Source organism: Lissotriton helveticus, chromosome 7 (assembly GCF_964261635.1).
Source record: "Lissotriton helveticus chromosome 7, aLisHel1.1, whole genome shotgun sequence".
Taxonomy (NCBI): domain Eukaryota; kingdom Metazoa; phylum Chordata; class Amphibia; order Caudata; family Salamandridae; genus Lissotriton; species Lissotriton helveticus.
In genome coordinates this window covers 627948747-627966639 of record NC_136068.1, presented here as the reverse complement: position 1 = coordinate 627966639, position 17893 = coordinate 627948747, and the positions used below count along the sequence as shown (strand labels likewise).

At 43.4% G+C, this 17893-nt stretch overlaps 1 protein-coding gene across 1 annotated transcript in view; it reads left to right on the top strand.

Annotated features, from left to right (window-relative positions):
- The window catches only part of ITGAL (integrin subunit alpha L), a 453229-nt gene that overhangs the window by 408985 nt on the left and 26351 nt on the right, over positions 1 to 17893 (top strand). The window contains exons 22-24 of the mRNA XM_078652856.1: positions 6809 to 6888; positions 9899 to 9982; positions 13389 to 13464. Coding sequence (XP_078508982.1) covers positions 6809 to 6888; positions 9899 to 9982; positions 13389 to 13464 — 240 coding nt within the window. The remainder of the gene's footprint in view (positions 1 to 6808; positions 6889 to 9898; positions 9983 to 13388; positions 13465 to 17893) is intronic.

Here is a 17893-nt window from a genome sequence, read left to right as displayed (position 1 = left end):
CACAGGCATTTCACCCTTTGTAGCATTGCGTGGGAGAGAACCCTGCACCAAGCTGAATCCTAGTTGGCTGAGTGGGGGTGAGCCCAGAGTAGTGGATCAGGAGAATATGGCAGAAAAGGTCCAACTCCACCAAGACAGTTACAAGCGGTGGTATGATATTAAACATGGGGTGAAGGATTCCCAGTGGGAGGTAGGTGACAGGGTACAAGCCAGGAAGAACATCAAAGTGGGAGCCACCCAAAGCAAATACTACATGCCCTGTAAAATTGCTAAAGTGCTTAAGAATGTGGTACAACTTGAGAATGGTCAATGGTGGAGCTTTGGCAAAATTGTAAATGCGCATGAGTAATGTTCTGTGTTCTGTTTTTCCTTCAAATGGTGTCATAGTACAGTTACTGTCCCACCTCCGTAGGTCCTATTCTTTGCTCTGTGTCACCCCTATGGAAGGGAGATGTGTTGTAACTTTATCTCCCAAATGGTACGTTCCGTCCACCCCTTCCCCATTACCCAGTTGGTATTCCCTGCCCTGAAGCTTGCTATGGAATGTTGGGGCACTCTCCAGTGAGGAGAGTGGATGGTTAATAAACGGACTTACTTCCACTGGTGTCTTTGCCTTTCAATATATAGAATTTCAACAGGTTTTTTGCTGAGATTTCTTTGATTCTATCTGTAAGAATTGAGCCATCAGTCATGTTGGTGTTGTTTGGTTCCTCAGGCGAGTTAAAAAGTTTAACCAAAAACCAGCAGTATTTTATATTAATTTCTATTGCTGCTGCCAGGCCACTGGTTCTCCAAAACTGGGGAACCAATAAACAATCTAGTATTGAGCATTGGTTCAATAAAATGGTTCGGACCTGCAGATTTGAGGAGACTTATGCCAAACGTGTAGGAGCTATCGTTAATTTTAGAGGTATTTGGAAAAACTTATTTTCTAATCTTTCCTAATTCTATACTGCACTTTGGGTAATATTCGATTTTTTCTTGGTCTTATCTAAGAAGGTTTTGAGTAAGATACTCAAGGTAATTGGATGTATTTATTGCTGCTAAACTTATATGCACTTTATATCAGAATTTTTTTTAAATTATGTTTGGGTTGGTTTAGAAAATAGATATTAATTAAAATAATGTAAAATATTTAAAGGGAGTTTTTTCAGAGAGAAAGTAGAAATTTTGAGAATGATGTTTTATATTCGATCGACTGTATTCATTATTAATTAACTGTGTATTTTTTTCGACTCTATAAAATTCCTTGCTGAATTTTTTTTTTTTTAAAGAATGGTTTACTCTGCTAAATTATCTGATTGTATATTGTTGAATTGATTTGCTACTATGTCGATTCTTTTCCCTGTTCTCAATAAAATAAAATACATTTTTAAAGAAGGAGAAAAAAATAGAAAAAGGCATAGAGAGTTAACCATGTTCGTCCTTGGGCTTTACATGCCACCATGTTTTTTCTTTATTATGTTTATATATGTTGGGCCTGTTTCACAGATTGCATTTTATAGTATGACTTTAGTGCTATAGTAGTACAACAAAACTTACAACAAAGTGCTATTCACAAACTGCACTTTGGTAGTAACCTACACTACTGCATATGTTTAATACTTTTTGGTATTCACAAACTGCACTTCCGTAGTAACTTACACTTTTGTGGTAACCTATACCTTTGTGGTATGTCCCTATCACCGCTATTGTCTATGGGAATGGTGTTGTAGTATGTGAGTTCTGGACTTACCAAAGAAGTGTCAGTTACTACAAAAGTGCAGTTTGTGAATACTGAAAAATAGCAAACTTACTCAAAAGTGTACATTTACTCCAAAGCTTTAGTAGGCTTTGCGAATCAGGCTCTGTACTTCACTTTGCTGCTAGAGAATTACTGCAAAGAAGAGTTGCCATAATAGAGCCTCCAGTCTTGTAATACAATTCAGCCTCAATACTTTGGCAGGCTATGATGGCCTGTATGCAAGCCTCGAGAAATCTACTCACCCACTTGCTATGGCGAGTCAGATTTTACAAGGGCGAGCTATTTTTAGGGCCTATGGTCACTTAGTGAGAGATCTCAAGCTGGCAAAGAACAGGTGTTCTGTTCAGTCAGAAAGTGAGGTACCTTTACATCTTGTAATATCTTGTCAGATTTGCTGTGGTTCAAAGACAGGGTTCAAATGTCAGAGTATGTGTTCTAAGGAATTAGCTCTTTATTTTATCCCTGAAATTGTTGTTTACTTTTCTTTCTCTGACTGCAAAGTTAGAGGATTTTGTAAAGTGAACTGTCTGACAATGGTGCTGGGCACAAAGGATTTAAATAGCTTGTAAATTAACTGTTCAAATATCAAAGTATATTTTAGTAGTTCAGAAAGCACTTTTTTTGTAATTCTGAAGTGAAATGGAAACAAAGATTTTAATAGGATAAAAAAAAAATCAAAATACTTTACTTGGTGATGAGGAAAAGATAAATATTTGCTGAAATGCAGTTTCCACACATTATTGTTTTCACGCTGTATATTTTTATCAGTGAGTGGCAAAGTTTGTGGCCCTTTAATCGAAAATGTCTGTAAATAACAGTGCACTACCACCACAACCTTTAATAATATATTTATTTCAAAGTGAGAGTTTTTAAATATGAGCTGAAAAACATTTCTTCCATGCCCTGAAGACAATGCTGTTAGTGAACCCTATATGTGGGCTAGATTTGTATTGTGCCTGGGGCAAAGGTTTACTCTATTAAATCAAACAAGATTGTTTTTTTACAGTAGACATACTGAACTCATATATTTGTGCTCTTGTATGTGAACATGAAGAAAAAGGTGACTGAGTGAAATAAAATAATTGCGTAGGATCAATTTGCGATAAGTTCATGGGGCAAGCACATTACAGTTAGATCGAGTAGAATATTCAAGTCACTCGAGCGGCAGGTAGCATTTTTACGGTTTTTCGACTGATGAAAGGCAGTTTTGATGGGAATGTGTCAGAAACATGTCGGCGTGCCTTCCAAAAGGCTAGTGGGGTAGAGGTAGTTTGACCAGTACCTCTAAAGAACAAAATCTGAGGAAGACTCAGACACTTTAGGCCTGTAGCTATAAAAGTGCTGAGATGGTGTGTGATATCTCAGTGGATATTATTGATTCTCTGTGTGTGTCAGTTCAATTCAATTTTCTAAAGGCAAAATGTTAAGTTGAACAGTGGAATGGTGTAGAATGATTGGCAATTAAGGTATGATTTCTGTATAACCATTGTAGCAGATACTGTTCACCATCATGGCATGGGCTTGGGAAATGGTTCAAAAGTTGCTATGCTATTCTGCTCTATGTATGTTGATGGAATCAGTAAATACAATTTGAGAAAAAAAAATACTTCGACAGTCATTCATGTCAGGATTTACCTCCCAAAGGGCAGGCAGGCAACTGAAGAGATTAAAAAAGTAGCACTAAAAAGCACATTATTTGAATGATATATTTTTATCAAATATGTAAGCTTGAGCACTTTGTTTGCTTAAAAAGAATAATCGGCTACAGTGGCACACTTCACCAACTGTGTCCTAATTGGCAAATACAGTAATATGTTGTTTAATGCCCCGGAAGATAATGTACAGCTGTCAGTTAACAAGCATTAGCGCTATGGGATAACTGCATCCAGGCGTGGGTACTATCAACATCAAACTTCAGACTGGTATTGTTTAACATTGACCGCTTAAGACAACCACACCAAGTTTAGCTCTGTTAAAAGTAAGTCGACTTGAGTGGGAAGCCAGTGAAGTCTCACACGGCGCCCTAAACTAAGGGCCATATGTATCAAGCAAATTCGCATTCGCAAAGGCCGAAATTCGCAGAATTTCGGCCTTTGTGAATGCGAATTTGCTCAATGGTACGTATAAAGCAAAATCTGGTGCAAAACAAGGAATCGCAAAATTTACGATTGCTTATTTTGCAATTGCATTTCAGGAATCGCAAATTTTGTGAGTCCTTAAATGCAATGTATGAAGCAAAAAAAAATTGCAAAATGTCCTTAAGGAATCGCAAATTACCACCAACTTCTAGTTGGTGGTAAGTTGCGAATTCCTTGAAAAATGCAAATTTTTGCATTTTTGTCATGTGACGCATATACATGCCCTTAGGGCATGTATGTGCGCCACATGTGCACCCATGCATATTTCAGGGGTGCAACAGGGTGTCCTTTGGACACCCCTGCACCCTTGAAATTATTCTCAATTTGCGATTAGCAAATTGCAAATCGCAAATTGAGAATAACTTCCGATTCATTCCTATGGGCCTCCTGGCCCATAGAAATGAATGGGAAATTATTTCTTAATTGCGATTCGCAATTTGCGAATCGCAATTAAGGAATTTTAAGAAATCGCAAAAAATATGCGATTTTGTACATACATACCTATTTGCGATTCTCAAATAGCGATTTCTTAAAAATCACTATTTGAGAATAGCAAATCAGGTGGATGATACATATGGCCCTAAAACTCTTATTATTGCGTACCCAGTGGTTGAAGTGGGTGGCATTTATTGGAATGATGTTCCCAATTTTCAAAAAAAATATTTACAAAAGTTTCCCTTCTGTTTTTTTGTTTTTTTCAAACACAACGTTACTGAACGGTAAATTCTGTTAATGAGGTGCCTATCTCTGGAAGGGCAGAGAGAAGGATCTCCTGAACTGTGAATAGGGAGAGGCAGTGAGAGAACAAGCATTTGTAATGCAATAGGTCCCGCATTAACGAGAGTTTGAGCTATTGGCATTGTAAATGACAATGTCTTTCATTTATATGTTGATTTTAAAACACATAAATAAAAGGCATTGTCATTTACAATGTCAATAGCTTAAACTCTTGCAAATGCGGCCCTATTACATTGCAAATGCCAGTGCCCTTGCTATAAAAAATGTTTTAAAACGTTAGGAGAGAGCGTGTCCTGCCTGCGGCAGGAGGGAAGACAAAGCTATTTGAAAAATAGTGCTCGTAGGCTGTAATTAAAGCCTACTGAGTAACAACACACGTAACAGGGGGTGTCACCATGGGAGGTTTTAAAATGAGACACTGCGGTACTAAGGAGGGACTACTAAGCCTTTTGACCAATGAACAGCCACAGTTTACAGTGGACAATGACACAATCCAATAAAAATATGGGCGGGGAGTGGGTGGAGCTCCAAGTCCCTACCTGAATACAGCATGCGCTGTATGTGCTGCCCAGGCTCGAACTAAAAAAACTTACAAGCCTTCACGCAAGGGTGCATACTGCCTAAAAGAAATGTAAATGTGTGCAACTGGTTAATCAGTAAATCTAAATGTTGCTTCAGGGACACTATATTACTTTCATTGTTGGACTCATTTGAGGCTTCATAGCGAGATTATTCTTTTTGAGAGCTAATGTAAGGATGCTACCAGCTGAGTACTAGGTTGGGTCCTGAATATAAACATAGAAAAATGTTCGCACTAGGTGCAGTCGGACTTAATTTTACTAAAAATATATAGTTTGGAAACACTTTTTTAATAAATGCTAAAAAAAATTGCACAATTTGCAGTAGCCTGTCTTATACTGTGTGTAATACAATTTTACAATAAAGGGTTGCATTCACAGTGTTTTCAGTCACAGGCTGGGACTTTGTACCACTATAACTACACGTCACTATTCCCAGTTGGAAAAAGCAGGATTTAATTCTGTAAGTGGTTAAAACACAGACATCTGCCATAATCACATTAACAAATCAAGCTTTCATAACATGACAGAGTGTATTTCCCAATGATTACATTACCCCGCATTTGTTTTCTATTTAAGGTGTATGTTTTTTTTTCTATGGATTTACCTGAATGTGAATGACAGAGGAAAAGGTTGCAGAGTATTTTTAGCTGCATCTGTATCCCCACTATGGAGCACACTGACCCCACCCCCGAACACACTGGCCCTGCCCCCCCCTTCTCCATCACAGTTCCCATATTTTTTTTACCCACTTCTACGCTGTTCCCAGTGCACAAACATCAAGCGTTCTCTCCCTGTACCTCTACTCCAATACTCCAAGCAGGTTTTGTGCTACAAAATGGGAAAATATAATATATTTTACAAATACAATCCCCTTACCAATGTGCCTTGGCTTCTTTGTCAAACCCTCTGTCACCTCTGCCAGTGCCCACTGGGCAGGCACGGGGACAGCAGCACCAACCGCATGGCCAAAATCCGCCATGGAAGAGCAGACTGCACAGACAGGGGCAACAAAACCAAGTCTAAACAGACCTGAGGCTGAGGAGGATGGCCGCTGCACCTTTTCCCTCGCCCACAGCCCGCCAAGTGAGGCGGGTCTTATCGCTTAGGCGGGCCTAAGAATGCTTTCCTTGAGTCTCTTCACCCAAACCTATTCAACCCATAATCTAAACCTATAGAGGCTCTTTGGTGGCTTTGGGGTGGGCTCAGACTCCTGCACGGAGAATTTCTCAGCCGAACAGTGGCAATGCATTCCCAAGCTACTTTGGGCACTCCCCATCCTAAAAACTGGAACAATAGTGCATCCAAACGGAGAGCCAGATTTATTTCCTGGCTCACGACCCTTGTTTCACCAGAGTGAAGGAGTAAACTGCCCACCAGATTTATAAATGACCACCAAGCTGGCAGTCGTTGATAAAGCATTGCCAGGGACCTCATCACATTGGTTCCCGTCAATGAATTTCGTGGTTTGGTACATCACAGTACATACACAGGCCGTCATAGTGAACCGGTCACAGGAAGTCTCACAAAGAAAGTCACAGTCAGCCTCATGGAGCATCGCCAAGTTACTAAGGTCTGTTGTTGACGTCTACCATCTTTTAATTCCACAGGCCATGCTTTCATTCCTGTTTGACGTTCTTGGCAACAGCTCGTGGGGGGAGTTTGTGGACATGAAGGCGTCAGTCAGCAGGTAAGAAGCCAGTCTCGCCAAAAGCATCTGCTCTTTTCCTCTCATCCCAGTGCACTCTGGGCACACACTTTTCTATTGATATGACCAATACATTTTTTCAAGAGTAGTAGTGCAACCCCTGTTCGACATTTGACTCCCCAGTTAAATGTAGTACTCTCCGTTGCACTCTCCCGACTCACTTGTAAACCTTCAGCCCCAGTACTGGACAACCTATGAGGAGAATCAAAAACATTCTCGTTAGCAGCTTTGCCTAAGAAGTGGCAGAGCTGGAGCAGAGCCAGTCGCAGGCCATGCTCACCTTGCACAAGTTGATGCCAAGATGAACCTTGTGGGAACTGAATTCAAAATAAGTGAAGGTGACACTTTTAGATGTCTTATGGAAAAGGTATTTGGTAAACAGTATTTCGCTTAATTTTACAATGATGAACTGGGGTAGGGTTGTTTTTGGGGCAGACGATCCCACATTTAGCACCATAAAGGAACAACGTCCAAGATGAGTCCTCTAGAATCGACACAGTAGTCTATGTTTGGCCTCCAAAAGCGGACAATAATCAAGATAATATTACCATCTTTTGAATGACACTTTTTAAAATATTTGCCTTTTTAAAGTACTCTAAATATCAGGTGTTACAGTTAACACATGGTACCTCTTTATCGACCTTACAAGTGTGGAAGGCTGCGTAGGCCCTGTGCGACCTTCCGGTTGGGCATTGATTTCAGAAGCGGGCGCTTAACGCTCTGAAGTATCTTACCAGAACAAGGCACAACATGCCAGGTGTGGGAGATGGAGCTGATACAATGCTCCAAGAAAAGCCTCAAGGACTGGGCACGCTGCTCCAGACAAGAGTTCACCCGTCTCCCTTCTTCTGATGGTGGCAGCACCTCTTTCTCTCTGTATCCCAATATTCATCTCTCCCCTCAGTCTTATCAAAGGGCTCACCTACTTTGATCTCTTCAGATTTAATAACCCAAGGGTGGATCTCTGTTGGATGGTCTAGAAGCGCTCAACCTTCCATCTTGTAGTTCGCCCTCTCTAAGGTAGGGTATGCTTCGGTATTACAGGTGGGGGTGGTCTGCGAGGAGCCTACAAAAGTCTAGCAGCCGATACTAACTCATATCTTGAGTGATTGGCAACCCTGACAGGTGTTCTAACCCTAAATTAAATTAAAATAAATGCAAGGACTAGCAGCAACACCACCTTTTTGCTTGGCCTATCCTTAACCGTCAATGAATTTAAATAAAATTAAATAAGTATCTTTAATCCTACCCTAACAGTAATCCTAACAATTTCCCTAATTCAGTGCAGGTGCTTTAAATAAAAAGTAGCGTAACACTAACTGTAAATCTAACCTATAATTAATGTAAATAATTAACCATAACAATGAAGTATTTTAAACAGATTATATTAAATTAGATAAGCAAGCATGACATAAACCTTAATTAATTCAGACTGATATCATTCAAAATATATTGTTATATTTTCTATATTACATTAAATTAATATCGTAACCTTAACTTATCTGTATGTCAACCTTAACCCATAGGTTGTGTAATTTAAATAACATATTTTTTTTTAAACTGAAACTTCATCCTTGCTTGGTGATGTGTGGGAGGGAAGCCACATACGATCCTTTGCTGATTTACAACAGCGACACTCACTTCTACACTCCCAGCACTACAAATCTCTGCTACTCCGCCATGCTCTCCACACTCATCTCCCTGCACCTACTTCCCTTCCAGAGTTCAGCCTCCTGGAGGCCCAGGTTATGATGGGGAATCTGGGGAGGGGAGGGGTTTCCAGGATATATTGGTCCCTGATCAACAACTCTCCTGCATCCTTGGATCACCTTAGAGAGCGATGGGAGGGATGGGTTGGCCCCCTGGACGAGGCTGACTGGCGTGATGCCCTTATGGCGCCCAGGACCCTGACTATGTCCTCGAAACTGCGACTAGTCCAACTTTACTTCCTTCATGTGGCTTATTTGACGCCGGTCCGTCTCTTCCATGCTGGGGCACGACCCTCCCCGGCCTGTGCCTGCTGTGCTGGTACCCCAGCCGATTTCTTCCACATGGTATGGTTATGCCCTGCTCTAGAACCGTTTTGGAGGGGGGTGGAAAGGGAGGTGACGGAGGTCCTGGGATGGGTGGTTCCCCACGACCCATGACGCTTGCTCCTCGGATCGTTTGATAGTCTAGATGGCTCCCGCGCCGATAAGCGATTATTAGGCACGGCATTGGCGGTGGCGAAGCGGGACATTGCAGCCAAATGGTCCCAGATGGCGGCACCGACCCTGTCGAAATGGAGGAGAGGGGTCGACTGGTGTGGGACTCAGGAAGAATCTGTGTTTGAAGCTCGAGGCTGCCCGGCACTATTTACTAAAATATGGGGCAAATGGTTTGGTGTATTGCCGCCATGTTGACACTGCTACTCTGCTATGTCCAGGGGATAACAATGACTCAATGGTCTTATGTTACTCTATATCATGATGTCATGGGTGGGAATCGGGAGTGTTCTAAGGGAATATGTGACCTGTTTGAAATGAATTTCTTTTTGGTTGAAAACTTTAATAAAATTGATTATCAAAAAAATAAAATAAATAAATAAAACTGAAACTTCATTTTATTAATGAATTCAGTTAAATTACCATCCCGCATACTACTTCGTAATTTATGTATATGAAATTAAATACATTACCATAATTCTAAATTAATTACAAATACATTACATTATTTTCAATTAAATTACGTTAGTAACCCTACCTCTAAGCCTTAATTAAACGAATGTACTTTGCCATTTAAATTGAATTATATTTACCTAAAATGTAAGTTGGGGCATTCTTTGCAGTGATTCCATCGATGTAGTTGTATTGATGTAGTAATTAAACCATGGCATGATGCCATCGATGTAACTGGGTGCACCAACGGAATCTATGAGCAGGGGCTGTAAGTACTCTGAAGTGGGGCAAGCGATGCATTGGGACCGCCATAACGATCTCTTTTCTCTCTCCAGCGACTATGAGAACGGGACATTGTTGGACAATGAGGCATCACTGCGCGTCCCCGTCAAGTACGCTATCAATGTCGTCGGAGCTGGGTAAGGACACTGCCCCTTGAAAACCACTGTGTAATCCAATAAAATGTGCCAAACCTCTTCAAAGGAACTGCATGTCTTCAAAGAAGGTGCAACCACTCAAAGACACTGTGCTCTCTAAAACTACTGTGCAACACTGAAAGAAAGGTCCCCCCTCAGAGGCTCTGTTCTCCCCCAAAAAGCTATAGCCAATGAGTGTGCGGCGCCTTGTCAAAGGTGTGCAGCCCTTCAGAGTCACCGCACCACTTCATTAGCTTCAAACCCAGAAGAGCCTTGCACTCCATTAAAGACCCCATCTCTTTAAAACACTGCACCCTTAAAGACCCTAGACCACATCATATAAACTTCACCCTATAAAGTACTGCACCCCATTAGAGAAGCTGCACTCGATACAAACATTGCAGACCCTGAAGAACAGTCTACCCCATCAAAGTCATTACAGTCCTTCTAAAGACCCCTCCCCAAAAAAGAAACCACAGCTCAAAAACAGATGAGAGCATTTTGCAGAGATGGCACTTCATCAAATACGCAGCTCCCCACTAAACATAGCAAACCATATCAATGTCGATGTAACGCATTATAGACAACACCTCATATTAAAGGCAGCGCCTCACTCCTTTATGGAATCTGCACCCCATCAAAGAAGGTGTATCATATCAAAACACAGCATCCCTCTCAGGAGCAGCACTGTCCATCAAAAAGCATCCCATCAAACACATGGAAGCCCTTCTAGTGCAGTAAATCAACTAAGTTACGCGTACGGTGTACTACACACTGCACCCAACAGAGTCTTTTAACCTATCATTGGCACTGTTCATCATGCCCTTTACCACTCAGATAAACTGTGCCTCTAGGCCTGTACCAGTTCACTGCACACCCTGCCATGCACCCATTCAAAGACACTGCATCTCCTGCTATGAACCACTTTGAGAGTCTGCTCCTCTGTCATGTTCACTGGTTAGACAGGAAGTGGAGGAGGGTGTCTAACAATGTAGACCCCTTAATATGTGCTTCATGTTGATATTGGCCATCTCACAAGGCCATTAAATTAGCAAGAGGTGCAAGTGTACAGGATTGGGGAGGCTTAAGTTATGTTGACAGGAAGTTCACCCACCAAGTTGGAAAAATACAATCTTGAAGGTCTGGTACCAGAAGAACATGTTTCTTAACTTCAGTAAAGGTATTTCTGCTACATATATAATTTTCCCTTGCGTTCCTCACCTTGGGATCTATCTTTCCAGGCTTCAGACTGGTCAAGAAAACCTTTCCCAGCAATATCACCCCAACGCTGCCCAGTGACGTGTCACAATGCAGCTTTAACTGTATCTTCGCTTCCAGACATGACAACACCAGTGCACAATTGGCACACACTGAATTGCTGGGATCAGTTCCTAATACTTTATCTGCACTGATTGAGGCATGTGGAGAGGAAGCAAGAGTAAGGACAGAAACAAATACGACACAAGCCAACCTCACCATGATTCTCCAAGCAGTAATAAAGTGCCATAAAACAATTAAAGACAGAAGAAGAGTAGATAAATCTGAATGTAAATCAAGTGCTATCCAAATAGAGCAACTTAGAAAAGAATAAAAGTAGATGGAACAAAAGGCAAAGTTCTCACATTTCCAAGGACAAATAACTGCTGGTTCAGACACCTTCAGAGCACTATTCTCATTCATCACGAAGATGTCTTCCACAAGATCCGAGCAGCTCAAAACTCCCTTCAGATATATATGGGTTAAATTCCTACATCATTTCACCAACAAAGCCACATAAAATAGAGAGAAGTATGATTTGAACTCTAAACCACCTTCCTTAGTGCCTTAATTCTCAGAAGCATGGGAGAACTTTTCCAACATGTCCCCCTGCGAAAGACACAAACCAACCAGTTATTTCTTATACCACATCCACTCCAAGATCATTAAGGGCAATCCCACCCTCTTCCAGAATTCCTGGTCTGAATTAATCAATGCTTTTATCAGCCAGGAAGCTTCCCTTCTTCAATAAATATTATCAAATTTCTTGGCAACTCATGCGACCCAACCTGAACCCACTGAACCGTGCCAGTGTTCATCCAATTTTCAACTTCCCTTACCTTGGAAAAGCCACTCAAATGATTGTCGCTAATTAACTAATTTCATTCCTTGGAAGGGAAGGCCCTATAGCCTCTCCTCACCAGTCTGGCTTCAGGGGCAGTTTCAGCAATGAATCTTCTACTGTAAAAGGTTTGAATTATGCACAGCAGGTTCTATGCTGAGGTGACAGTGGTCTACAGTTTCCATCAACTGCTGCCTTTGGCACATGGAAAGCTCATCACAATTCTAGACACACATCATAACTGGTAAAATGAAGTTGCTGCATTCCATTCTGCAGTGAGTGACTGCACCCGCCTACAAGGTGATGTCTCAAGGGGGGCGTGGTCCATAGGACTCCCTTTCCCCCTCCAGAGGGCTGCCATCAGGGGGTGCACTGACAGTTTGCCACCTTTTAGGTGGCACACCGTCTCCTGATAGCCTTTTTGCCTCTGTGCCCGCGTCTATGATACGGTGCGGGTGCAGAGGCTATGGGATTCCCTCATTTGCTTGGGACCATGCCCCCATGTAAATGAGGGAACACCCTCTGGTTCACCAGTGCTATTTGTATTGCAGAAAAGGCTACACAAGCATCTGCTGCCCTTTCTGTAAAACCAAAGTACCACGGGGGCACACAAAGCGGGCGCACATGTCCGTTGCGTCCCCGGGGCACTTTCCATAAAAGGGCACCTGGTAGCACCAGCAACTAACTCGAGCATGACAGGTGCCACACTGGGCCTCAGATCTCCGGGCGAACAAGGGAGGAGCAATGACTGCCAGGCATATCTAGATAATCAAAACGTTAGGGGTGGGGCATTAGCATTCATATAGTTAGGGGTGATTCTACCCGGCTATCTATTATAATGAGTCCCATCCTATGGCTTTTATAGAGTTGTACTCATGCTGGTTCTATTTTTATAACTAATATTAGCATTTAATTGGTGTGATATAGCCTTTGACTCCCATGAACAAGTTCTGATATATACAGTTAGTTGCTGGCATTTAACCTCAAGCTTTTTGTTTAGCCCTAATTCTCTGTCAGGTGTGTACGGTCAGTGTATGGTGGGGTATAGGTTTTCGTTCAGGTCCAGTGGGGGCCATTGAGTAGGCTGTGGCCTGGGTTGTGTCAGTCTGCCCCATCCCACCACCATGAGAGGTCTTGGCATGCCCCCAACACAATAACTATGCACAAGCCTCTAGTGTGATTCTCGCGGGCACACACAGCCTCTGGGCACAGACAACCATGTTTATCCCTAGAGGTGAGCCCACCCAGGAGGGCGCAGACCCTTCCGTGTGAACCTGGAGAATTAAAATCTTTTATGTTCTTCAATTGCAGGTTAGAAGGCTCCACCAAGTATGTGAACTTCACCGTTGGGAAAGAAGAAACTAAATCTGTGAAGCATTCCTACAAGGTGAGGAGCTCCCCAGGCCGGCTGCCCTTCACAAATTCTAACACAGCTCTGCCGCAGTTTATATATGTGTCTGCTGTCTCTGCCTAGTATCCTCTGTTTCTGCTGTACCTGAATCCTGTTTCTGCTCTCCCTGTCCAAACAGCCTCTGTTTCTTTTGACCCCGTTCTAGTATCCTCTGTTTCTACTCAACTGTTCCCAGTATAGTTTTCTGCTCTCCCAGCATCTTCTGCTTCTGTTTTGTTCTGTCCCAACATCCACTTTCTTCTTTTTATGCCCTCACATCCCCTGCTTCTTTCGTCTGTCCACGCAGAGACTTGCTTTTTCTTTGCAATAACATAAAGCAACGAGGAGATTTTGCAAAGAAAAATTTAACTTGAAAAAACAAACGGCCTGATCACGATGCTGGTCGGACCGACTTCCGCAGTCCTTTCAAAGGTGGTCGGATACTTCCTGGCCTCGGCGGTCGAAAAGGGCCAGCGAAAACAGAAGTCGGACGGTCGGTCCAACCGGCATTGTAATCAGGCCCTAAGTCACAAACAAAAATTACCAATTCTACTAGGTGAAAACTAGGAGATGGAAATAATGTTGCTAAGTGTTGGTATCTTACAACATTATAAGGCACCCAATAGCCCAGAGTCATAGAAAAATTCTTGGCATTGATGTAACCAAAAAACTTTCACACATTATTTGAACCCAACACAAAAGAAAAAGTACATTCTTTCTTTTGTATATGGTGTACAAATTAAATGTAATGAGTACACAAAAAAATGCATGTATGTTCAGTCATGTTAATCAGTGCTTGAACATCCTATGTCCCAGCACCCCCTGCTTCTTTCCTTGTTCCAACATTCTTTACATATACTCCGCTGCTCCAGCTTCCTCTTTTGTTTTTGCTGTTACTGCCAGAGTATCCTTTGCTTCTATTGTCTCTTTCCCCGGATCCTTTGCTTGTAGGGTTGTCACTGGTCCACTACTTCTGCTTCTGTGCCCCAGCATCCTCTGGTTTTATTGTTTATTTCCCATCATCCTATGTGTTTACTTTGTGCATCCAATGCCCTACGCTTCTATTTTCTCCTCTCCACCATCCTCTGCTTCTGCTGTCTCTAGATCGATCTCTGCCCTGTTGCACCATTCTCTGCTTCTATTCTCTGTCCTAATGACCTCTTCTTCGATTATGTTCCTCTATCCTCAGCTGCTACTGTTGCTGCTCCTGAATGTTCCTGCTTCTGCCACCACTGTCCCAACATTCTCTGCTTCTCGAGTCTATACAACATTTGCTGCTTCCACTCTTAGTCCAAACCAGAGAGTTAAAATGAAATGAAGCAGATTTCTGGTGTGAAGTGGGCAGGGTTGGACTGAAGTATAAAAAAAATAATGAATGTGAATGTTTGATTTAATGTCAGCCATTGATAATTAATTGGTAACACATCCCAGTCCATCATTAGTTTGCACACCATGCCATCTCAGTTTGGACCCAGCCATATGCAAATTCTTCTTGAGCCTGCTTCAGTGGGATCAGTCCAGCCTGAACTGCCAGGACTGGTCCATCCTGAACTGAAACGCAAACAATCCAAGACTGGTTTCACCCTTATCAGGGCTCATCAGTCTGATACAGTTGGTTCCATTGGCACAGTGTGCACATGCCCACATTTGGGTATATCCGTCCCACTTAGAGCGTCGCACTAAAATATACAAAAAAGTGATTGATGAATGCTTGAATTAATCTCAGCCATTGATAATTACTCAGGCCGCTTCCCAGTCCATCATTATTTTACACCTAATGCCACCTCAGTTTAGACCCAGACATATGCAAATCAATCTTGGCGCTGCTTAAATAGGAAGAGTCCATCCAAAACTGTCTGGCCAGGTCCTCCCTAAATGGGGACAAACGCATTTCTTTCCACCTGTCAGGAGGAGGTCACACCTCCTCCCACAAAAAGGCCTTTTGTTCCTGTTTCCTGGGAGTAATTCACACCTCCTGGCAGGAGAGCAGCAGGCTGTCTGAGGTGACAACTGCTGTAGTTAGTCAGAAACGTCTACTAGAGCTTAGGGGCAAGAAAGTGGTGACTTTCTAAAGTCACATTTATAATGCAAGTTTCAATAAATCCGATTTCAGAACTGGCTTGAGTTAAATGCAACAAGTAATTTGATACCTTGAAATGCTGCATTTGGTGGTCCCAAATGGAAGTTAGCACTTAACAATGTAACTTCATGTTAGCCGAAAGGACTACCAGCCGTGCTACAGTGAAAACGACAGTAGTGAGTTTTCACTGTCAGGACATGTAAAGCATAAAAGAAACATGTACTTCTTTCTATTATTGTGCACCCTTCCTTATGGGTTTCTAAGGCCTGCCATAAGAGTGAGTTATAAATATTCCCAAGCATTGGCATAGCCAGTAGGGCTCGCCTTTGGGACCTTATAAGTGTTTAGTTATCCAGCACAATATCATTGGTCCAACAACATCAAGTGTTGCATGGCTAAACACTTATAAGGTCCCAAAGGCGAGACCTATTTGATATGCCAATGCTTGTTTTGAGTGAGCGGCTCGTGCAGGTATGCCACTGTGAGGTAGAGATGCTGCGAGTGCTTTTACAGGACCCCTGTGACATTGCGCCTTGGGTCTTGGGTCTGGTGTAATACTTCTAGCCCCTATTCCTGTCTTGCACCCAATGCATCCTTAAATGCCCCATGCACAGCCAGGGTTGACACTCCTATTCCCCCTGCCCTCCGGTGACACTTTACCCGTCACAGGTGGTGGTGGTGGTGGTGGTGGTGGATGTCGTGGTGGACATGGTGATGGTGGACATGGTGGACGTGATGGTGGTGGACGTGGTGGTGGACATGGTGGTGGTGGTGGACATGGTGGTGGTGAACGTGGTGGTGGTGGATGTGGTAGTGGTGGACGTGGTGGTGGACGTGGTGGTGGTGGACATGGTGGTGGATATGGTGGTGGTGGACGTGCTGGTGGTGGACGTGGTGGTGGTGGTGGGCGTGGTGGTGGTAAATGTGGTGGTGGACCTGGTGGTGGTGGTGGTGGACATGGTGGTGGTGGTGGACGTGTAGGTGGTAAATGTGGTGCTGGACATGGTGGTGGTGGACATGGTGGTGGTGGTGGTGGACGTGGTGGTGGTGGACGTGGTGGTGGTGGTGCATGTGGTGGTGGTGGTAGAGGAGGTGGTGGTGGTGGTGGTGGACATGGTGGTGGTGGAGCATGTGGTGGTGGTGGATGTGGTGGTTGAGATGGTGGTGGTGGACGTGGTGGTGGCGGATGTGGTGGTGGATGTGGTGGTGGACATAGTGGTGGATGTGCTGGTGGTGGATGTGGTGGTGGACATGGTGGAAGTGGTGGTGGTGGTGGACTCGATGATGGTGGTGTACTCGGTGATGGTGGTTGATGTGGTGGTGGTGGACGTGGTGGTGGTAGACATGGTGGTGGAGGACGTGGTGGTGGTGGGCTTGGTGGTGGTGGACGTGGTGGTGGTGGATATGGTGGTGGTGGACCTGGTAGTGGTGGATGTGGTGGTGGTGGTGGACTTGGTGGTGGATATGGTGGTGTTGGTAGACGTGGTGGTAGATGTGGTAGTGGTAGACATAGTGGTGGGGGTGGACATGGTGGTGATGGACGCGGTGGTGGTGGACGTAGTGGTGGTGGTGGTGGACGTGGCGGTGGACGCGTGCTTAATGAGCCATGACAAGGGCGGAAAGCCGCGCTCGCTCCTACGGACCCTAGGTCAGGGCAGAGAGAAGGCGGGATATGCACCCGCCTCTGGCCAATTGCGTGCTGTCTTTCTTAGAAAGACGCATGCAAAGGCAAATAGTGGGTGAAGAAAGCAAAAGCACACGCACAAGCGTGTGTTCCAAAGTTTAAAGGACTTACTAAATATCTCGCAGAGCAGCACATGTGCTCTGGCTCAGGCGAGACCTAAAAAGGAAAGCTTTGGACTTGCAAAAGGGTTTATTTTGGCATGTTGGATTGGCAGTTTAATAGCAGCCTGACTAGGCTCCAGTGGCAGACCTAGTGATATGTTATCACTTTACCGCTGCAGTGGTGGAGCAAAAAGTGTTACAGGCCACTAATGACATTTAACTTAAGAGTCCTGGGTGCACTTTGCACCATATATGAGGTACTTATAGGTAAGTTAAATAAACCAATCAGGTGTTAAAATATACCAATCAGGTGTTAAATGGAAATTTAGATATGCTGGTACTCACCATCCATAGTTCATGTTTGCTTCTGAAAAGTGCTGGTACTCTACCATTAAATATATTGTAGCAGTGCTGAGAAGTTCAGGTACTCAGTACCAGACAGTAATTTCCCATTTAAAGCATGGTGTGTTAGTCAATTGCCCATACATTTGATGGGTATGAGCACATGCCCTTGGCCCCTGTCAGCAGGGACCAGTGCATTTCAGAGTCAAAAAACCAGCA